Source organism: Lagopus muta, chromosome 17, assembly GCF_023343835.1.
Source record: "Lagopus muta isolate bLagMut1 chromosome 17, bLagMut1 primary, whole genome shotgun sequence".
Lineage (NCBI taxonomy): Eukaryota > Metazoa > Chordata > Aves > Galliformes > Phasianidae > Lagopus > Lagopus muta.
The window spans coordinates 1,369,649-1,392,470 of NC_064449.1; the positions used below are offsets into that span (position 1 = coordinate 1,369,649).

Sequence of the window (22,822 nt, forward strand, 5' to 3'; positions counted from 1 at the left end):
TGAGGTGATGCACCCCATGGCTGTGCTGAGATGATACTCTACATGGCTGTGGCAGTGCCCGAGGTGACACTGTGCCATGGCTGTGGCAATGCTGAGGTGACACTGCCCATTGCCATGGCAGTGCTGAGGTGATGCTCCCCATGGCTGTGGCAATGCTGAGGTGATGTTCCCTATGGCCGTAGCAGTGTTGAGGTGACGTTCCCTATGGCTGTGGCAGTGGGTGATGGGTAGTGATGAGTGATGCAGTGCTGTGATGCAGCCCTCGTTTCTGTCAGGTTAGTAGATATCACCGACAGCAGCACAGGTAGTGAAACAGAGCAAGGCCAATGTATCAGGAGAGACCTTTGAGTGCGAAGAGCCCACAGACAAGAGTAGAATGAGGTCTGCTGTATTTTAGGGTTTTTTTTATTCTTATTATTTTGACTGTAATGCAAACAGGCATAAGTATTCCATAAAATCGTAAGATTGGAACTATACAGAAAGGTGCATGCTTTAGAACAATGTGGATATCTTGCAAACAGAGCCAGAGTCAGTCCAAGAGAGGGGGCTGGAGTACATTGTACGAATGGCAGAGATTTTAGCAGCATTGAGAGCTCAGAGGTAGGGGAAAACCATGTTTCTGACCACTTAAAGCACTGCTATGATCAAACACAACGCTGCTTCACCCTTGCTCCCACTGCCCCTTTGCTCCTCAGGAGAAACCTACCTTAGAATCACACGAGAAGCTACAAGATAAACCACCCCTCTCCAGTGTCTGATGGGATGCCAAGTGAGATGAAAATGCACCGGTCTGAAATCGGGGCATCATTTTATTGACCAAATGAAGGCACGGTGACATGAGGTGCTGAGGAGAGGGAGGGAGGAGCGGGAGGACCAGGAAGGGGAGAGAAATTGGGGTCCCATCCAGCAGAGCAGAACTCACCCACAGCTGAAGCGTTTAGTAAAGCTCTGCAATGGAAATGCTGGGAGTCGCCTGCCCCAAAGCTACTGCCCTGCACAGAATGGTTTCCTTTCTCAATTTGGAACCACTGCTCTTTAGGAAAAAGGCCACCAGAGCAAACAAAACAAACAAAAAATAAAAATAAAAAAAAAAAAACACCAAAAAACAAAGCAACAACAAATCAGTCTGTTAGGCTTACACTTTCCAGAGGTGCTTAAGGGAATCAGGAGAAGAAATCCCTGTTCCTATTACAAAAATTAATTGGCACTGAATATCAAATTCCCTGGGTGGATGGCAGCACTCATGTTTCTAACTACATGCAATCTAAAAAGCAATGAGTCCCGGCTGAAAGTCATCTCACTGCATTTGTCTCCTGCCTGGGGAGTTGTGTGCAAGCTACAAGAACTCAGGATGTTGCTACAGACTAAGGGAACCTATTCTCAAGCTCTTTTTAGCATACGGATCCCAGGGTTTTTGAAGGCATCTCAAGGCAGCAGGGCACATTTAACTTTAGCTATTCTGGATATACACCTATTTTGTAGAATTCCAGCAAAGCAGACATTTTGCACTGAATTTCATTGGCGTCAAAGCCATCACTTCAATGCTGAGCACGGGGAGATGCTGAAACGTCTTCTATTTCCAGACATCTTGGTGAGCACTGCAAAACATATTCTATTAAGACATGGCTTCATACCATGATCATACAAACAGAAAGACAAAACCCACGTTTGAAAGCAGGTAGCACTAATGCCTCTTGTTGGATCTGAATGCACATTAAGGCAGCTTTATTGCCTGTGGAAAATTATAAAATCTCCATTTGGCGATTACTGTGGGGACAAAACACTCAATTTCATCCGAAGCAACAAAAAAGAACTCGTAGATCACTTGGTCTTTTTGATTGGCTTTTGCAGTATTTAGCCTTTTCTGTACTTTCACGTATTAAAAATGCCTCTAGAAGAAAAGCACTTTGTCCTGTGTTATTCACTGGCAGATTTCTGCACTAGCCCTATGGAACTGTGTGCCAGCTCTGCAGTCGGGCCGTGCAGAGTACCTGCAGCCCAGCTCTGTGCTGCTCTCCTCAGCCCCAGAATTGCTGTAAGCTCAGCCTGCGGGTCCCAGAGCAGCCCCCAGCATCTTGCCCTGCCATGGCAATGAAGAGCAACTGCAAAGCCTTGGCCTGCAGGCACCTATTAAATAGAGGGTGCTGAAGGCAAGGCTCATGCATCTCACTTTTGATGTCTTTCCTCCCTCCTTCCTCCCTGAAATCGAGCCAGGTAGGCACATGAATGAGTAGGCAGGGAAACAGCAGCGCTCACAGTGAGGCACTCTCACTGGTAAACAAGCTGCGGCTGCTCAGCTATGAACTCACAACCTGTTTGGTCGTTGTTTTTTTTTCTCCCAGTGATTTTGATGGCTCAAACTTCCATCACAGCCTTCGCTGGAAACATCTGTAGGGGTAGAAGCCAAGACTTTCCAGTCTGCTTTTTTCATCTCACAGCAGGATGCAGGTAAGTCTGCATTACAGTGCTTAAATATTTCACGAGTTGCCCTTGCAGCCGTGCTCAAGTCAAGCCAATTTCAACCTCTGAAGTATCTATTTTACTTCTGCAACCAAGTGCAGAAGTAAAGCAGCAATCTCATTAGCTTTCTCCAGCTCCCCTGAACTCCCATTAAATACACACGACCATATGGAAGAAGCTAGAGCTCAGATCTTCCCATTGAGGGTAGATTTCAAATGGAATACTAGAGTCATGCATTGCAGGCAGGTGCAAGTGCAGATTGACACGCACAGGAATACTGCCATTGTGAAGCTGCTGCTGCTGCTGTGAAAGCTTTATCCTGCAAGCTGCTGAACACCCCCAGTGCCACAGAAGCCAGTGGTTGTGGAAGGCATTTCGTACCTGGAAGGACTCAGATGCAAGACCTGAGTTTGTGAATTCAATTTTCCAAGCCTGCAATGCTGTCCAGATTTTGCTCCTCCTGTTACAGCAAAGGAAATTCTTCTAACAAAGGCAAAGCTACAGCAAAGTTGAATGGTCCTGTAAGTGTGTCTCCATCTGTTCTGTAAAGAGACTGCACTCCCCTCTGGAACTATCAAAGCAATTGCAAAGTTATCAGAGCAGTTCTGAAGCTGAGAACTGGTCCCCAGTGAAGGCAGGAACAAAGTTTAGTTTTGAGCATAAAATTTCCTTCCAAAAATGCTGGGAACTCTCCGCAGCTTCCCCATAGGTATAAATCAAAGGTCTGCAATGGCTTCGGTGGTATGTCAGGAGGCAGCAGCTTGGGCTCAGGCTTAGTGCACGTCCACAAGGCTTCATCAGAAACACAGCCTTCTCTAAAAAGTGTAATGAGAACGTTGGCCTCCAAACTGTGGTAGGTGCTCACCGCTCAGCAGTGTGTGCAGAAGATGGTGTCCAGTTTGCACCCACACTCCAACTCTGCCCTGTCTTTGTACCACTGTGAAGCCCCACCAAAAGGAAACTGCAGAGCACAGCAGAGCTTATAGCCTGCTCTCAGTGATCCTGTGAGCAATTTACCCACCACGGTTTTCACTTGTGAAATGAAGTCATCTGTTCCTCTCAGCCTGCAGCCTTTGCGTGCTTGGAGCAGCTCTGAAGAGAGCAGGAACACGAGGGCACCCTCAGCACCTCTTCCTAGCACAAGGCACTACAAGCCTGTTGGCATCCCGAGGACCTGCCCTCACCCAGCTGTGGACAGGCAGACAGGGCTGGGGGGGACACAGGAAGGGTCTGCAGGGGGAGGTGGTGCAGGGAGCCTGAGGTGAGAGGCATTGCATGGTAACAGCAAGAGAACCAGCAGAGCAATCCCATTTAGATTGGACACAGCTTCATGCGGCTGCTGTCTCTTCACATCTCCTTTTCTGCACGGGAGAAATCACGTTTGCTCAGGACACAACTGCAATTTTCCCAGACATACACAGACACATCTGAGTGTGGACGCAGTCCCCTGCTTGTCACTGAGAAGTTTAGGCACAGGACAGGGGCAGGGAGCATGGCTGCCCAGCCTGAAACTCTGTTTCTCTGGCCAATACGGATGCAACTGCCTTGGTTCCTCCAGCACAATGATCTTAGGTCTACCCAGTGGTGACTGTGAAGTGTGTTGTCTTTGCAAGTCTGATCCTGATGAGAGAAGTCTCATTATTTTCCCGCTGTCTCTCATAGATAGCAGTAGAAAGCAGAACAGCAAACTCCTAAGCAGTCCTTCTGGGGAGATGAAACCTTTGAAGTCATCAACAACACAGGCAGCAGGTACCCTTGTGCTGAACGAACAGCTTATTTTCCCCTGCTAATGGACACAGCAGGTTGGGAAAACACAGAACCATTTCCCATGAATTTTCAAGTTGGTACATAACTTTCTGTGGAGATCTGAGAAACTTACAAATTAAAATCTCTGCAGAAAAAAAAACAAAAACAAAACAAAACAAAACAAAAAACCCTCACTTGGTAGCATCTTGAAAATCCAATCTCCTATTTAGAAAAGATCCTCTTTGTGTTTAATCTCTGGGGAGCAAAAAAGAGCTGAACTGCTGCAAAACAGGCAGTGGTGGAGGGCATCCTCCAGGACAGGGACTGGGGCACTGGGTCGGGCCAGGAGCCCATTGGGTCCTGTGCCCCCTTGCTGCAGGAGCTGCATGGGGCAGGGCAGCAAGCAGCCAGCAGTGACATTTGTGACCTGAGGGCCCAAAAGGTCCATCCTGGTGTGACACCCTGGGCAGCTCAGGGCACCGGTGTGCAGCACTCCCTGCTGTTTGTGCATGATGGAGATACTGTGGCTGCACCCACGTGTCAGACACGTCACACTGAGATGAGCAGAGTCTAGACAACTGGTGGAAGAGCCACATCTGTGGAATGAATGATAAAGCAGATCCACAGGTTCATTTCTCCCCGCGCTGTGGGAGAAAATTGAAGTCGAAGGGGAGCGCGAAGCCTTCCCAGGTCAGAAGGACAAAGAGGGAGTGAAGACATCTGAGACTGACTCAACAAAATGCAATGAATCAAAGTTCCCCGTAGTTTGGCTTGTGAGAAGCCCTGCTGAGGGCAGAAGGAGCGGAGAGGCAGCTTGGAGTCCTGCTGGATGTGCAGCTCTGTGGACCTCTGTGGCAGAGCCAGGCAGGCCGGCTGCACTTCAAGCAGCATTTCTTTTCAGAAGATTATGAAGGACTCACCTAACCACTGAGCTTCAGACAGCCAAAGCTGTCTGCCCCTTTGGAAGTCCCACTGAAGGCAAGGCACGCGCCCTGTTCCCTCCTTTGTGCTTCCCAGTGCTTTCACTGGTATCTGCTGGAGCAGAAGATGGAGACGGCAGGCTTTGGGGCACAGGAAGAGCAAGCCAATTCATCTCAGTCACAGACTGCAACAGCAATAGGACTTCCAGATGGGAGATGTTAAAGCAGTACAGGCAGAAGGCAGGACTGGAAAAAACTAATTGCTAACAACGCAGGTTGAGCTGAAAAGAGGACGAAGACAAGGGCATTTCTTTGGGCACACCCTCCTTTTCAGATTGTGTCACCAGTTCTATTAAAAGTAGGAGCCATAATCAGAATCAAGGCAGGGATGTGATGTGAATTTGTTCTTTAGCTCTGTTTCTGCAGCCATGGGACGTGGGTTTAGGGCCAGGTTTGCTGTACATACGCAGGTCTAGAGCCAGGGTTTTGGTTCCCATCAGCAGGACGCCTGTCTGAATTCACACATCCCAGCAAAAAAGGGACCCAGCTCTCTCACCCCACTACCTGCCCTAGGATTGGGGCACAGGCCCTAAAGGAGGACCAGGGGCTGTACTTCATCCCATCCTGTCCAGCATTCACCTCCACATCCCCAGGTCCCCAGGCAGCGCCACGAACCCAGCCTTGTAACTGCCATCTTAACGAGCTCGGCTCTGGCCACACTGTGGCAGCATTCCTTCGCGTTTCATGCCCTGCAAAGTGCGCTGCTGGGACCAGCAAAACTGAGACTGGGTCTCTGGTGCCCACCTGGCTCTTAAGCTGGAGCTGCTTCAAGCACCCAGGGAGTTGAGGCTGCAGATGGTCCCAGCTACTACCGACCAAGCAGCAGGAAAGGGCAGCAGGCTGAGCGTATGGTAGCTGCACTGCCAGGGAGGCCAGCATGCCTTGCACCACGGGCTGAGGGAGCAACAAGCCTCATGCAGCTCTTTTTGTTCCCACTTGGGCTTAGGGCAGCAAATCCGAGCCCTCTGAAAGCAAATCCCTACTTTACAGCTCCTGAACAAGCCTTCTGCTGTCTCTGGTGTGGGTGCTTTGTTCTGTACAAGCTTCAGTTCACAGTGCAGCAAAGTGGGGACAGGAGGACAGGATCAGCTCCAACACTAGCTTCGTGTCTCTGCCTCCACCAAGGGCCACAACCGCCCAGAGCCCCTCACCCTGCACTGAAGGAGGATAAAACCTCATGAGAGCAAGAAGGGGGGGTGAAGAAGAAGGACGCACAAGTTTGTGCTTGATTTACCTCTCTGACAGCTCTCCTCTGCTAAAAGGACCGATACCTTCCTGTGACACTGCTAAGGGCTCGTTTGTGGAGCTGCAGTTTTGCAGCCGGGCTGAGGTGTGAGTGTGGCAGAGCCCAGAGTCACGCAGCAGCCTCGCAGCCCATCTCACCTCCAGGTCGACGAGACGTCCCTGCAGAGACAGCTCGTGCTGCTGGCAGGTGGCACACAGCCTGCAAGAGGGGACAGGCTTGCCACCAGCAGTGTCTTTATTTGGCAGTCAGGTCACTCCATGCTGGCGCTCGCTGCTCCCGAAGCCATGAGTGGGGTTGGAATCTGCTGTCCCAGAACTGCTCACAACACTGCACTAAGGTGGAACTGGTGCTCTCCGTGCATGCAGGAACTCTGTCAATACAGCCTCAGCAGGGACCAGGTGGTGGGAGCCTTTGTAGCCCTCCAAGTTCTGCTTTCCCACATGGAGGTGCTCCTGCACCCGGGGTTGGAGCTGCTTCTCTTCCCTCCTTGTGGCTTTCCAGTCTCACCTGGGAGAGGGTTCAAGCGTTCACATTGCAAAGCTCAAGGATGCAGCTGAATCTCTGCCCCCAGCATCACAGCTGCAGATTGCACATCTCCTGCAAAGCCTTTTGGAGGACAGCCTGGCGAAGCAGCACTCGTTGCTACAAGTTTCTCCCTAGCACAGACATCCTGTGTGTTCAGTGCTTGCTCTTCAGCAGGAAGACTTTCATGCCAGCAGAAGTGGGGACTGAGCAAAAGGGGAGACTTAGGGGCAGTGGGGAGCAGAGAAGGAGGCAAACAGCGCAGAGTGCATTTAGGAGAAACTACAACACGTGAACTGCAGATGTCCTGCCTTCTGGCTCAATACAGATGCATTTGCACCCAGGCTGGGCGGGGATGAGCAAAGTTCACAGGCACAAGGACATGGCACATTGACTGCCCCCAGCCGTGGGCTCGTGCCCAGGCCTGAATAAGCCCAAAAGAAAGCAAAGAAAACGCCAGGACTCAGCCAAGCCCCAAGCTTGGGGCTGAGGGAACGGCCCCCGGATCCCATAAAGCAGCAAGAGCCAGCCAGCACCCAGCCCCTGCCACTCTGCTTGCCCCCAGAACACTAAAATGCAAATGGTCACAAAAATGGTAATTTCATGCAGCTGCAAAATGCCCTCATGAGAGGATGGAGAAACGAGAAGTTCTGTTAAGAGCCACTGCGAATTATAAAGCCATCGTACTTCAGTGGGGAGATCAGGGGAAGGGAAAGGGGATGAAAAGAAACCACCACAGGACAAGAGAGAGAGCAAGAGAAAGAGGAAGAAAAGGCAATAAAAATCATCATCATCATCATCATCATGACACAACAACAGGACAAGAGACAGAGCGCTTTCCATGGGCAGTTCCCCGGAAAAGGAGCCACTGTGTCCGTGAAATACAAAACCCAGTGCCCTCGGCAGGAGTGGGCAGCAGGTGCCGGGACTGGTTGGGCATCCCTTGGGGCGAAGGGTCCAGTTAGGAGCAGAAAACCCTGCAAGGGAAAGGGCAGAAAGGGCTCAGAGGAAGCAGCTGAGCGCGCTGCTGGGTCATGTGGCCCTAATGCTGGATGAGTAGAGCTGATGTAGAGCAAAGCCGTTCCGGAGCTTTGTCCTCTGCTTCCAGGAAGGCAGGGTGGGATCCTCAGGGGTCTCTTTGGAAACAGGAGTACTGTGCTCTCCTGTGTACCTCCCCACAGGGCATCTGCAGTACGGCCAGGGAAAGGCAGTGATCTTCCCATAGGTCCCTCCAGAGGACTGCTTACTGTTGCAGATATGCACAGGGCTGTGGCAGCTGGGTGAGGTGGGCACTCGTTAACCCTCCCTACAGATGGGAACTGGCGGCTCTCCTTACACAGTGCAGACCCTGGGCATTGGGGCAGAGTTCCTCCCAAGTACCACAGAAGTTGGGAAGCCAGAACTGCACGCCAGGACAAAAGCCAGGATGAGGAGTGAGATCCGTGCACATCCCTCATCCTAAATAAACCTGCACACTAAGGGAAGAGTCCCTCAGCACAGAGCTGAGCGCATGGTAGGATGTCACAGAGCACAGATACCTCATGGCACCAATTTTGACTTCTTTTGCTTGTTTTCTCCAGAGTGGAAAGACAGAAAAGCCTCCAAATCTTTCCCAATTGGAGCTCCAACATGGGTACCCCCCAGCATGGGTAGCAGCTGCCTGCATTCTCTCTGCTATCACAGAGATGGCCATGCAGCAGTCTCTGCGACACATGCAGAAGTGAAATGTCTTTTTCCAGCCATTCTTTAGGGCTAGAGATGTGCAGAAGTTAAACTTCCTTTCCCATCCCACAGCCTGCACACTTGGGGACCAGAGCAAGGGTTAAAATAAACATGTCAACTCACTCATCCGTGTCTTTTTTGCTCTCCTCGATGAATGCAATAGACTCAGATCTAAGGCGGTTAGTCACTTCGTACGTGCGCAGGGTGACTCCAAAAATATCCTCGTGGTACCGGCTGTCATCCTGAGAGTGAGGATGGGAGAGGAACAGGGGGGAAAGGGAAGGGTTTACAAATGGTCGGTGCTGCTATGTCACAGAAGGCTGTGGGGCTGTGGGCAGGTCCCCACTACACACCAAATGTTGTGGGGCCGGTGACAAGAGCTGAAGGGGCAGGGAGGGCAGAGGGGCAGAGACACAACCTTCCCAAGGTCATGCTGCATAGGGCAGCCCTGATGTGGGAGAGACAAGCAGGGGACCCGCAGCCTGTGCTTTTATCTTGCTGCGGTGACAGAGGGACAGCAGGCACTCAGTGTGGTGAATGGGCCCAGGAAGGTTGCCCTGAAGATCTCATGGGGAGGAGCTGCTCATCACCTCACTGCTTCCCCTTTGCAGGATGAGGCACCAGGTGCAATGCCTGGAGCAGGATCTTGTGCAGAGCATGGACACCACTCACCCGCAGCTTGCTGATGAAAGCGCCTGCCTCCTCCACCGACAGCTGGCCCTGCTGCCTCACGATGCGCTGAACGGTCTTGAGGACGTCCCCAGCCATGGTGACATCCCCACAGACGTAGATGTGGCCTCCCTGCTCCTTCAGCGCTTTGTACACCGTTTGGGCCAGCTGCTCCTGTAACACGTCCTGCACGTATTTCTGCAGGAGGGGGGAGCAGAGTTAATTTCAGCTTCTCAGCCCCCTTCACCCTCATGCTCTGGGAGGCCCAGCTGCCTCCAGTGCCTCTTGTGGAGAGCAAACAGTGCCTTGCTGCACCCCTGAAAGAGGTAGAAAGGAGATGGGTGAGTAGCAAAGCTTCATTTGGCACTTTTTTCTGCTGGTTCTGGATCGCCTTGCTGGCTGACACTGTCCTGCTGCCCTTGGCATGGGGTTGCAGTGGGGAGGATGCGGTGTTGTGCTGAGGATCCCCACCCACAGCCCCAGCACCCACCAGCACCTTTGGTTTGTCCGGTTCCCGGGAGTAGGCTGTGTACAGCTCTCTGAAGACACCTTGGGTTTTGGCAAACAGCGTCTCCTCTTTGTAGATGTGATCGATCCTGGACTGCCGGCACCCAAACACCAGAACCATAGGACAGGGCTTCAGGCCTGGGGAGAGATGGGGGGAAGCCATCAGCCTGCAGACCAGCAGCATCCCTTTCTGCAAACTGCATCACTGCCAGCCACCCCAGCAGCCCATGCGAGGAGCCCACCAGGGCCAAAATGCCCTTAAGAAAACAACAAACCAGCCCAACGCTACAGTACATAGAACCATAAAAACTTTGAGTTTTATAGGAAGATTGTTAGGGAGTTTGAGCTGCGTTCCAAGTCTGCAGCCCCTTTAAGGAGGTCTGGGCCAGCTCAGGGCCCCAGCCAGCCCAGGATTATGAGTGTTGCTTGGGGTGAGGAGCAGGAGGAAGAAGTGTCAGCTCACCTTTGTGCTGTATTTCAAAGAGCCGCTGCTGCCAGAAGCTCCGGAATGGGGCAATGCCAGTGCCGGGGCCAATGAGGATGCAGGGCACCTGAGGGTCCTGGGGCAGGTGGAACCCAGGAGCCCTGCATGTGTTGAAGACATCAGTTAAAGCCAGGCATGATGCTTCCTGCCTTGCCTCTGCTAGCCGAGACATTGTTCAGAGAAGCAGGGATTGAAATCTTTAAAAGTGGCATTTTAGTGCAGAAGAGAACACGCAAGAGGGACCCATCTGTTCACAAAGCCAGCCCTGCTTTCTCTGCTCCCTTGATGCTTTGCAAAGAAGGACCAGGGGGAAAGAGCTCCTTCTGCAAGGGTCTTGCCCCATCCTTCACCCCCTTCTCCCATCCACTCACCCTCTTACAAAGCAGGGCACAACCTCGTCACTCTGGATCCTATTGAGCCAGGAGGAGCAGACTCCATGATGGATGGGGCCTTCTCCATCTAGGAGGAAGGAGAGGAAGGGCCGCACTTAGCACACCAGCCAGTACTGAAGTCTCTTTCCTTTCTGAAACTCTCCCTGCTACGTTTCCTCCTGAACCCTACTGCCCGTCTGTATCTCTGATCTGCTACGTTTCCTCCTGCACACCTACTGTCTGTCAGCATCTCTGATCCATCCCCATGCCTTTGGGAGGGGGTTGGCACTTGGATCCCAATCTCCCCCAGACCTGGATAGCTGGACTTTCATGATACCTTGGAAGCCCTCAGTTCTGTCCTTGGCAATCCAAAGTAAATGGCCAGCATATTCTCCCACGTTCCATGGTGGCATCAATGGGCTCTACCCACGCACACCACAAACAGGGCTGCTGAGAGACATCATTGCTTCCACTGGTACCAAAATCTGGCTGTTAGTTGCTCTGTGGACTTTGGTATGGGCAATGGAATAGTCCTACATGGAGTTACTGGTTGGTCTGGGCCAAGTCTTCCAGGCTGCCCTTAGGTGGATGGCCCTGCTCTGTGCTGTGTGACAGCAGTAGCATGGGCTGAAGGCATCTAACTGCTGCAACAGGTAGAAAGGCTTCTACATAACATCTCTCAGTCAAAGCCCTTATGGATTTGCCCATGTGCTGATGTTTTTCCCCTACTCCCCACTCCAAGCCCACCTCCTCTGTCCCCCGCCTCAGCTTGGTACCTCTAGTGCGGTAGGAGACCACGGCCACGGTGAGATGGACCTCTCCAGGGTACATCTCCGGGGAGGAGCTGATGGAGTAGTAGCGGGGCTGCAGCAGGGGCAGCTGTGTGAGCAGCAGTGTGGAGGGCATCTGCACCGAGGGGAATTCCTCCAGCACTTCCACCACCGTGGGGTTCTTGGACCACTTCCACTCCTCGTACTCCTGCAAGCCCTGCAGCCAGGTTGAGAGGGAGGGTGGGCTGCAGCATCGGCCTCTGTGTGCCCAGAAATTTATTTTATCTGGAGCTGAAGGACTGGGCTACTAAACAGGCTGATGCTGAAGAGGAAGGTCTGCACCCTGGGGTGTCATTAATTAATTGTGGGACTGCCACGTGTAAAAATGAAGGAAGTCTGCTCCAGAAGTGAAACAACCCCCGCGAGCCCCTGCAACTGGGATTTGAGTTTTTACCTTGCTAAGGACCTGCAGACGTTTCTTCTCCTTGTCACTGGTGGCCAACAAAGCAAACTGCTGCAGCAGCAGCGGGGTGGGAGGGGTGGTGATGTCCAGATAGTATTTAAAAGCCTGGAAGATGGTGCATGGTGGGATGCGGTTCTCGTCTGTCCAGTTACTGATGACGCCTGCCAGGAGGGAATCCAGCACAACCATGGGTCAGCTGAGCTGCACGGGTCAGCAGAGCCAGGGGGGATAAATCCTTGCTTTCGTTCCCCCCTGCTCAGCTCTGAGACAGTGAGTGATGAAGAGCCAGAAAGAAGTGTCAGAGATATCTTCGTGCTACAAGTGAGATGCTGTGCTGTGAGTACAAATACGGGATCTGATAGTGCAGCACCTTCAGCTTTGGTCACTCTGAGTGCATGCTATTTTCCATCTCCTCTCACACTGTGCATGGCAGTAGGGCACTGGGCTCGTTCCCAGAATATCTCAGAATATCTCTGCTTCTTCTATAAGAATATTAGCACCTTTAATTGGTCTGGAGAACAAGGAAACCTCTTCTCTGTGGTCCCTGCTCAGCCTTCAAACCCTTTCTTTGCCCCATAAAGAAAGAAGGAGGAATGACTCTGGGCAGCAGAAGATGGAAGGAGGTGTTCCCAATCCAGATAAATGCAATGAGATGGCAAAATTCCTCCTCGAGGCTACCTACCTCCTCGAGGAGCTACAGGGACCAAAGTGAGGGATGAGTAGGGGGGAATCCACCTCTATGTAGGGACTAGGGATGTGCTTACCTAGAGCTGTGCTCCTCTCCTCCAGGAGCTCCACCTTCACCAGCTGGTTGGCCGGAGGAGCATCCTCAAGCCTGTCAATCAGGGCATTGACCAGCTCCTCGTGGTTCCCTGGAAAGACACCCAAGTGGTCCCCAGGCAGGTACTGCAGCTCCTGGTGGCCATTGGTGTGGAGACGCAGGAAAATGGTCGACCGACTGCAGAGAAAGGAGACAAAGCAGGATGGTGTTTGGGGGAGAACAACAAGGAGCTGCTGAGTGACATCCTTGACAGATGTGGTGCTGGGCACCATAGCAACCTGCCTTCATAGAATCATAGAATGACTGGGTTGGATGGGACACTAAAGATCACCCAACCCCAACCCCTGCCCTGGGATGATTGCTTCCACCAGCTCAGTCTGCCCAGGGCCCCATCCATGGCCTGGAGCACCACCAGGGTTGTGAGCACCCACAGCTCTGGTCAGCCTGTTCCATTCTCAGGCAGGAGACTACAAGGTGGCTGAAAGCAGGACATACCCTTTCTCAGGCTCACACGGCCATGATCTGCACAAATGTAGTGTCAACGGGACATCTGGGGTCAGGGATGCATGCAGCACCACACGTACAGGTGCTTGGGTGCCTTGTGAGCACATTTGGTTCCAGCAATCCTGGGATGCTCACGTTTCCTACCTGGACTTAGGGCTCTGCAGGTTTTGGCGTGTGATCAGCCGGGCTGCGTAGACACGCTTTTTGTGGATGCTGTACAGCCCTGCAGAGGAGAAGAGCCCATGAAAAGACACAGCAGAGCATCGGAGCCTTGGGGAGGACGCAGCACGTGTCCCTTCTGCGGAGGACCAGGGAGGGCTCAGCCACCACCTGCACAAGGTGTGGGGACAGGACCTGGCTACCGGTGCCAGCAGCAAGGTGGCTGAATTGGGAAGCGCCAGGGCAGTGCGGCAGAGCATCAGCTGCAGGAGCCATGCTGAGGGGCCAGGTGTCGGTGGGCTGGCCCTGCCATTGCACCGCAATGCTCGGATGAGCGGCATTTGGACAAGGCCAGCTTGGAAGGTTCCCAGCTTTCCAGCTCTGTGCTTCACAAAAAGGGGTCAGGAGGAGGGAGAGAAGCTCAGAGCTCAACATCCCTGTTGCAAAAACAGGCAAGGAACAACCAGAGGGGACTGAGGTCATCACAAATTCATCGTTGAGTGTTTGAGGGTGTCCTCGTTTCAGCTGAGACAGAGCTGATTTTCTTCGTAGTGTCTGGTATGATTCTATATTTTGGATTTAGGAGAAAGCAACATTGATAACACACTGATGTTGTAGCTGCTGCAGAGCAGGGCTGCACAGAGCCAAGGACGTTTCAGCTTCTCACACTGCCCTGCCAGCGAGGGGCTGGGGGGCAAAGAAGCTGGGATGGGACAAAACTGGGACAGCTGACCCAAACTGGCCAAATTCCATATTCTGTACCATATGCCATCATATGAAAAACTGTAATGAAGGGGAGTTGGCCAGGGGAGCAGCCACTGCTCAGGGACCGGCTGAGCATCAGTTGGCAGGTGGTGAGCAATTACTTTGTGCATCACTATGCCAGGCTAAACCACAACAGGTTGGGGAGAAAGCAAGACTGAAACAATGGGAATGTAACATAGGAAGGCAGGGAATGAGTAAAAAGATTTGGTCCTTTGCCCCCACTGCTCCCAGTACATCTCCCCCTCTGCCTGCCCCAGACCCCCTGGGTCACCCCATCTTTGCACCTTGTGTGAGCTCCGGGGCCTCAGCCACGTAGGTGAGACGGAACTTGCTCCTCTTCCAGCTCCGGTCATTGCTGATGAGGGAGTTGTTGGCCTTCTCGATGTTGACATCATCTCCCACGCAGAAGACATCGCACGCTGCCTACAGCACGCACCAGGCTCACAGCAGCCCCCCTGCCTCCTGCAGTGCCCTACTGAGCCCCAAGAGCCCCTTGACCCACCCCGACCACAGATGACACGTGGGGATGAAGGCCCTAGAGGTGTAGGGCTGTACCAGTGGCCATGAGCATAGAGTCATTTGAGTTGGAAGGGACCCTTAAAGGCCATCTGGTTCAACTTCTCTGCAATGAACAGGGACACCCACAGCTCCACCAGGATGTTCAGAGCCCTGTCCAGCTTGACCTTGGGTGTCTGCAGGGATGGGCTGTCCACCACCTCTCTGGGCAACGTGTGCCAGTGCCTCACCACCCTGAGTGTAAAAAAAATTTCCCTTATATCCAGTCTAAATCTCCCCTTTTTTAGTTTGGAACCATTTCCCCTTGTCCCATTACAACAGACTCTGCTAAAGAGATCGGCATGAGTTGGGGCGCCCTCTCCACGAAACGTCTAAGTTTGGAGAATCTCAATAATGATGGCCAGTGTCCCTCTTGGGCTTCCAAGTGTAGGGAAGGAGAGAAGGCTTCAATCCAGCTCTAACCATCAGCTGTGCAAGTACTGGCCCCGTGCACTTCACCACACTGGGGAGGCAGGTTACCTTGAAGACTTTCTTGGCCCAGGTGCGGAAGGACTCCTCCTGGCCACAGAGCTCGTCCCCCTCTCCCATGCGCAGGATCCGCTCCCCGCCCAGCTCCTCCAGCAAGGTATCCACTGCCCGTGCAAAGGCACAGAAGTGGGGGTATGCTCGTGAACCCAGCCCAAACACAGAGAACCTGCAGAGAGAGGACACGGCTGTGGCTGCAGCGTGGGGACAATGGCATCTGCCCACCCTGCTCCAGGGACATGCAGGACTCACCACCTTCCTTCCCCATTCTGTTTACCTGACATTAGCTAGGGGTCCTGTACTTTCAAAGTTGTCCCTGGAGTCAGGGCCATCACTTGAGGACTTCCGTGCATCCGAGTAGGAGGAGACACTGTTGAAACGGACCTTGTAGCTCCTGTAAAGAGCAGTGGCAGAGAGCGTTGCAGTGGTGACAGGTGAGACAAATCCCATTGCTTGAATAGGACTGGGCTCCAGGGGGGACAAAAGCAGAGCAGGCTGAAGCTTGATGCTCAACATTTCATAAGCAGGCAGTAGAGAAATACCTACCCTGCTAAGAGTGAGCCAGAGCACCCCATACAATGCATATCCTCAACTAGAGCTACTCTTTGTCCAGGGAGGTGGTGGAGACACCAGCCCTGGAGGTGTTCAAGGATCATAGAATCACAGAATAGTGGAATCGCTGAGGTTGGAAAAGACCTCTAAGACCACCAAGTTCAACAGCTGACCCATCCCCATCATGCCCTCTAAGCCATGTCCCTCAGTGCTATACCTGCAAGTTTTTAGGGACATGGTTTGTGGACATGGACCAGCTGAACCTTTGGACTTAATGGTCTTAGAGGTCTTTTCCAACCTTACTGATTCCACAGTTCTATGATTCTGTGCTCCATGGGGTCCTCTGGTCACCTCCCATGGGCTGACCCACATGCTGGCCGCCACATTCCCACCAGCCATGCTGAGCTGACAAACCCTTGGCTTTACCTGCCCTTCCCTGCCTGTGCACAAGGTCAGGCACGTGCCTGAGCAAGTATTCTGAAGGTTTTTCCATTCATAGGAAGTGAAAAAAGGGGAGTGAGAGAGGAGGGGATGAGGAGGGGGAAGGGGAGCGCAGAAAAAAAATCTGACAACAGCAGAAGTATTTCTGAATTGAACCATCTTCAGAAATTGCTCTACACAAGAGTTTCTAAATATACTGCCTGAACAACGAAACAGTAGTGTGGGGATGAGTCACAGCAGACCTCCGGCGCCCGGCACGCCACGCGGAGGAGACAACCCCAAGGAAAATAGCGCTGGGTCGCAAAGCGCCGCTCCACCTGTGCTCCACCACCGCCTGCTTTCTGCCCAGGCCTCTTCTGCCCTGCTCCTCGTGCTCACCTGTTTTGCTCCGGATGGATGGAGTCACTTTTCTGCCCTGCCCCTGAGTCTTGTCCCCATCTGGGGTTATGTGATGGTTTGGACAGACATGAAGCCCCAGTTCCCCATCTGGGTGCAGGTATGGGCATGGCTCAGAGGGCACTGATATCTGCTGGGAGCTCTCAGCATCCCCTGCATGGAGTTGGGAGCCCAAGGAGCTGCTTCCCCCACCCCTTCCCACAGAACCTCTGCTGCCCCTGGATGCTCTCCTTTTCTGTCTTTCCTTATTGCAAAAGCTTTTTTTCATGCTTAACGTCAGCATCTCCTGCCATCCGGAGCCATGACCTCTTGGCCCATTCTGGGGGGGGCATCAGGAGTAATTTATTCCTCTGCAGTCACCTTTCCCGTATGTGAAATCTGCTACCGCGCTGCATTTCTCTCTCCTGCAGATGAAATAGCTCTCACCTTTTAATCTGCCCTCATGGGTCACTGTTTGCAGGGCTCTGACCACTTCTGCTGTCAGATAACCCAGCCACAGGCTGTTCCGGCTCTCAGAACCTCCTGCCAGTCCCTTAAATTTCGTTTAGAGCTGACTGGGACAACCAACACTGGTCTCAGAAGCTGTCATCCTCCTGGAAGCTGCTTGGCTTGCTGCCTTCACCTAGCCCCATGCCGCACCAACCCAGCCCTAAAGAGAGATTTCCTAGACCCCAACCACAAGCTGGAACTTGCAAGCATGAGGACCCTGTGCTCTGTCCTCCCTGCTACCTTCCCCTGCTCCTTCCCATTTCTCCAGGCACGTCCAATGCCCTGGACTGATTTCCCGCTCTGTTCTAGGAGGAGGCAAATGGAGGGAGAAGAGAGGGATTTGAGGTGATCTTACTTTCTCTCCTCCAGGTTGGAGTTGGGATTCTTCATCTCCATGAGCGCACAGCCAAATTTCTACAGAGAAGACAGAGGAAAAAGACCATCAACTTTTTCCAGTCCCTGTGCAGGACACAAAGCAGCAACCACAAAGCAATGGACTGCATCCTCACTCTCTGCCTGCCATTCCAAGCAGGTGTACTGCTGTTGTATGGGATGTATGAGGTCATGGCACCCTGGCAAATGGGCTGGCGGCAGTTACAGTGGCATCAGTTGTATGGGATGAATTTAACAAGGCTGCCTCTCACTGAGGAATGCACAGGTATTCCTATTTGGAGGGGACATAGGCACAGAACTGCACTGCACCCAGAGCTTTTGAGGGCTGTCTGAGTTCAGGATGAGCTCACAGGATGGGACCCTGCCCACGTCCTCCTGGATTTCCAGACTTGCACTATACTACCTCTCCATTTTCAGGTGGGTCTCCATTGCCAAAGGTGCTTGTGACCACCAGGACCATGGTTTCATGCTCTAGGTGCACGATGTCATACTCGTCCATGGACATCACCTGAGAGCAACAGAGCTGTTAGCAGGAGCTCCAAAGCCTCTCTGATTGCACCCACCACCCCCTGGGCCAGGGGCTGGCACTCACCTTGGCATCAAACGCATGCTTGAAGATTTCACACAGGGTTTTTGCGTAGACCTGTGACTTCCCCGTCTCTGTGGCATACAGGATGGTTGCTTTGACCCTCTTGGCCATGGCTTGTCCCATCAGCTTGGCTGAGAACTTCACAGCTCTGAGAAGCAAGAATAAATCCTGGTGAGGGAGCTTGCTGCCTTGTCGGCACCTCTAGCCCAAGCTGTTCACACCACGTTATTTCTTACTAACGAACAACCTGCCTTAAGAAACACAGCAACACTTTGTTGTTGTTCTGTGCCAAGTGGGAGCTATGGAAGAGCCTTCATCTTGGGGGGCTTTGAGCAATGATCTGGAGCATTGGGATGGGCAATGCTAGCTGAAGGATGGAGGGGCTTTTTGTGAGGGATGGAGAAGCAGAAGATTCAGGGGCAGCAGTAGGAAGATAACCTCAAAGGGAACAGCTGGAGAGCAAGCAGTGCCTAAGATATGGAGGAGCATCTTCACATGTCTCTAAATCCCACCTGGCTGGGGGATGTGCCCTTGCCCAGCAGAAGCACCCGAGCTCCACACAGCCCCCAGCCATGGAGATGGTCAGAGCTGTCTGCAGTCCCTTTGCTTTGTGTTCCAGCAATGCCATGACCTCAGTGGAGCAGCCCTCTGAGGCCACACACTTGTCCCTGTGTTGGCAGAGCTGTGTCTCGCCAGCTGCCTTCTGTGGCTGCATCGTGACCGGGTACGTTTGCTCTGGTTTTGCCTGTGGGCTCAGCTCTGACAGCAGGACAGAGGGGCTGGAGAGGTCACGGCATTGCCAGTCCTGGTGGGGTGATGCAGCGCTAGGAACACTGGCTCCAAGTTTCTGCATTACAGGGGCAGGGGAGAACGCCGTGGGAAAACTGTGGGGCTGCAGACTGGGGCACTGAGCTCGGTGTGTTATTGTAGGGCCACTCATAATCACTGAGTTTGGGTGGTGGGGCTGGGGCTGCTGTTTGTTCAACCACTTAGCTCCAATCCAGGCACTATTAATGGTGAATTGCAAAGATAATTCTTTCTCACCCTGTCCTCTCCCCCGCATTGGGAACAATGGAGAGGATTTTTTTTTAAATTACCTGCCACGCTTACATTTTTATAAAATCATTTATCAGCGGTACACACACGCATAAAAGCTTTGCTTCTCCTGACTCAATGGCTCAATTAATCTCCTGCTCTCCCGGCAGCCCCGGGCTGCAGCCCAGGCCCAGGCACCAGTGTCAGCCCCAGGAGTGCATTCATCAGCTGCTGATCATGGTTATGGATGCGCCGTGGAGAGCAGCTCCCGGGAGGCGACAGCTGAAGAGTGGGAACAAACCGACAGCGGAGGCAAGGCAAAGCGAGGGGTGGGGAGAACAACGTGAGGCCACCTGGCAGCTTGGCCACGGGCACCGGGGCAGCCCCAGCCTTGCTGGCCCCTGGGGAAGCATTTGGACCAGGATCAGCCAAGGCGTCCAAATGGTGCTTCATCACTGCACCCCCGCTGGGAGCCTTGGCAGGGGACAGGGACTTGTGTGACCCGTTGCTGGGGGTCAGCCAGCCGTGGAGAGCAAATCTCAGCTTGGCCCTGAGCCATTGCTGCCTGCAGGAAGGCTCTTCAGGAATAGGAAGTCCTCTTGCGCTGCTCCTTGCAATGGGGACATTCAGAGTTTTGGACTTGTGCTGGAGACAAGTGCTCCTTGAGTAATTAGTAGTGGGAGAAATACAGACGCAAATGGCAGCTCATTTGTGTCTGCATGGCCCAGAGAGGCTGAGAAAGGAGGAGCAGGTAATAGACTCCCAGGATATGCTAAAGCCATTCCTGAGCACTGAAGAACGCCTGTACTGCAGGGTGAACCAGCTTGGGAAGAGTCTGCATGGAACACCCAATATTCCCTTGGCCACACCTTCTGAAGGTTTATATGGATTCTCGAAGGGCTCCTGCTTCTCCAGACATCCCCCTTCAGCAGCCTGGACCTGAACTGCCAGCCCGTCAGCTTGCTACCCCAAAGCAGAACCGGTGCCAGGCACTCACTGCCTGCTGTACTTACTTTGCCAACTTCTTAAAGCCAATGGCCCTCTTCTTGGTAGGTGTCCCATTGACTCCCTTCCAGATGTGGGTGTTCCAGGGGTCAGGCTAGGAGGGAGAAAGAGCAGCAGCTGTGGGCAGTGCTCAGAGCTTGGAGAGGTGCTGTACCCACTGCATTGAGCACTGAGTTCCTCCAGTTGGAAATGGGAGGACCAGCTGGCCTGTTAACCAGCTTTATCACTTGTACAGCTCCCCAGAGACACCGGGGCACAGAAAATTACAGTTTAATAAAACCTCGGTGGCTCCTGACAGCATCTGGCCAAGTGTCCTCCCACCTCTGGGACAAGCAGTAACCAACCACAAGGACAGAGCAGGCAGGGCCAGGAGGGGAGAAGCAATGTGAACACGTCCTTCCCCTTCCCAGCCCACAGGTTTCTTTTTCTAAGAGGCCCTCTGGGAAGGGGAGGCAGCTGAAGCAAGGAACAAGAGCACAGAAGCTAATTCAGTGCCCTCGCAGGCGGCTGTCTGTAATCAGGGCCAGGAATCATCGGAGTTCCTGGTGGATTGCTTACAGAAATGAACAGCCTGCTCCTGTTTTCTGATTGTTCCTTGAGGGCTCTTGACTAAAGGTCACATTGTGTGAAAGCCAGCAAAGCAGAGATGGTTGGCTAATGAGGGAGCATTTGCTTAGGGGCCTTTTTTCCCATGGTCTGAAGTGTTAAATACTCCAGCAGCAGCACTGCAAACTGCTGCTCAGCCTGCTGAGACCTCAGGCAAACGGGAGGTCATTTCAACTCATTCATGGGCTTTGCTGCCTGCACGGACAACTTGGTGAGGGGACTGGGTGGGATCTCTCTCCTTCCTGCATCCCCCAGTTTCCGTGCCCTGGCTCCCGCCCTACTCCTGGTTATTCCTTTGGTTACACAGAAGGTACCTGGTATTCAAAGGAGGGTGTGAGGCGGTAGTTGAGCATCTCCTGGTGGAAAACTGGGGTGATGCTGCCAGACATGGGTGGCACGATCCACACCCAGTCAGCAGGACAGCCCCCACGGCAGCGGTACTCGTTCTCCATGTGCTTGATGAAGGACTCGGTGGCCGAGTGGTGGTCCACAATGGTCACCTTGTCACTCTGATGGGGGAGTAAAAGCAGAGCAGACAAACACAGGTTAATGTTACCCAAAGGGTGGGAGCCAAATGAAGCCGTTCCCAGCAAAAGGACTCAGGCCAAGGAGCGGAGCTTGGGGTGTGCATCAGGTGTTCCATGCAGTGGATGGAAATGCTACCAGTGATCAATGCTAGCAATGACTGAGCAGAAGTTCAAAGCTGAAGAATGTTCATTTTGGCTTCTGAAGTCATTTTTTTCTAAGGTGAATCCAGGAGCCACCCAGAAAGGCTCACTGCCATGGTTTTGCAGGACAGTGGGGGTGACTGCTAACCCTGCTCTTCCCAATGAGCGCAGACACCAGGCAATCCTGCCCTCATCCCTTATAAGCAGCCATGCTAGGGGACGGGTGCTCCTCCTCTTATTTGACATAGACTGCGCAAGAACCAACGTGGGAAAAATAGGCTGGAGCATCACCCTGCGCCCCAGAGAGCTCTCAGAACTGCTGGCACAGCTCTGACCCAGCTCCAGGAGGGGCTCCCACCCTCTGCAGTTGAGTGGCCAAGGACCAGTTTTGCTACTCAACCTGTAAGTGCAAGTGTGGGGGAATCTGGACCTAATTTTGCCTCACCAGCAGGACAGAAGGGATGAATGTTGCCCTTCAGGGCCCTCCCTCTGCATAAGCAAAGCTCAGGTGCTGGTAGTGCTCTTTCCAACATCCAGGGCAGAGAGATTATTAAATTTCACTGCAGGCTCCTGGAACAGCTCAAAATGAGGAAGGCACAGCATAGTTTCAGATGAGTTTTATCAACTGCTGCTGTCCTTGTGCAGGACTCTCCGTAATGTCCCACCTCACCCCTGCATCCCTGCAGGCCAGCCCAGGCCTGTCAAACACTGCTGTGCCCGCACCTGGAAGCTGTACAACACAGCGATGTTGATCTCCACCAGGGCCTGATCCTTCCACAGCGAGGAGGTTTTCCTCATGTCCAGGTTCATTTTCTTGGCCACTTGCTGCAAAAAAAAGCATGACAGGAGGTGAGCCAAGGAGCGAGGATCTCTGCCTGGGGACAAGGACCCAGAGAGGAAGAACCCAACTGCTGTCCACAAGGGATGCTCAGGAGCACTGTCCCCGTGCCCCAGTGACCTCACACCCAGGAGCATCTGGTCTGTTGGAGGAGGGGATTACCTCCAGGATGTTGTAGCGGGAGTTGTCGCAGTAATCCCGGACCCCGATCTCTGTGCCCATGTACCAGCCGCTGAAGGGGCAGGCGGAGAACTCCAAGCCACCGATCTCAAGGAGCATGTTGGACACTGCAGGCAGACCGTACCACTTCAGGCCCAGGTCCTTGAACCACTCGAACCTGCCAGGATGTGACAGGGTCAGGCAATCAGCAACATTCGGCTGGGGAATCAAGGAGGTGGCTTTGGTAGCAACCACTGGGCTAAAGGATGCATTTCCTGGAGAAGGTGTCTACCTTATGGAAGACATTAGGACTGTTACACAGTGAAGTGAGTTCTGGGAGACTTCAAGCAAAGAGAAACCAGCCCTGAGACAAGAACACAAGTTGCTTTCTGTCTCCAGGTCACCTCCATCTGGGAGGAAGGAAGATCTGGAAGCGGGAGTAGTCAAGCACCCAAGCCACG

At 53.0% G+C, this 22,822-nt stretch overlaps 1 protein-coding gene across 4 annotated transcripts in view; it reads right to left on the minus strand.

Moving 5' to 3' along the window:
* Positions 1 to 405: 405 nt before the first annotated feature.
* NOS1 (nitric oxide synthase 1) overlaps positions 406 to 22,822 on the minus strand; it is a 59,018-nt gene continuing 36,601 nt past the window's right edge. For all 4 annotated transcript variants that reach the window (XM_048964222.1, XM_048964220.1, XM_048964219.1 and 1 more), the window contains exons 10-29: positions 22,365 to 22,539; positions 22,088 to 22,189; positions 21,011 to 21,205; positions 20,099 to 20,184; positions 18,054 to 18,198; positions 17,865 to 17,969; positions 17,424 to 17,482; positions 15,468 to 15,584; positions 15,185 to 15,359; positions 14,434 to 14,572; positions 13,370 to 13,448; positions 12,705 to 12,898; positions 11,932 to 12,101; positions 11,484 to 11,694; positions 10,708 to 10,795; positions 10,316 to 10,437; positions 9,842 to 9,990; positions 9,349 to 9,543; positions 8,800 to 8,918; positions 406 to 7,931 (exon numbers count right to left, since the gene is read on the minus strand). In XM_048964222.1, coding sequence (XP_048820179.1) covers positions 7,916 to 7,931; positions 8,800 to 8,918; positions 9,349 to 9,543; positions 9,842 to 9,990; positions 10,316 to 10,437; positions 10,708 to 10,795; positions 11,484 to 11,694; positions 11,932 to 12,101; positions 12,705 to 12,898; positions 13,370 to 13,448; positions 14,434 to 14,572; positions 15,185 to 15,359; positions 15,468 to 15,584; positions 17,424 to 17,482; positions 17,865 to 17,969; positions 18,054 to 18,198; positions 20,099 to 20,184; positions 21,011 to 21,205; positions 22,088 to 22,189; positions 22,365 to 22,539 — 2,641 coding nt within the window. In that variant the 3' untranslated portion in view covers positions 406 to 7,915. The remainder of the gene's footprint in view (positions 7,932 to 8,799; positions 8,919 to 9,348; positions 9,544 to 9,841; positions 9,991 to 10,315; positions 10,438 to 10,707; positions 10,796 to 11,483; positions 11,695 to 11,931; positions 12,102 to 12,704; positions 12,899 to 13,369; positions 13,449 to 14,433; positions 14,573 to 15,184; positions 15,360 to 15,467; positions 15,585 to 17,423; positions 17,483 to 17,864; positions 17,970 to 18,053; positions 18,199 to 20,098; positions 20,185 to 21,010; positions 21,206 to 22,087; positions 22,190 to 22,364; positions 22,540 to 22,822) is intronic.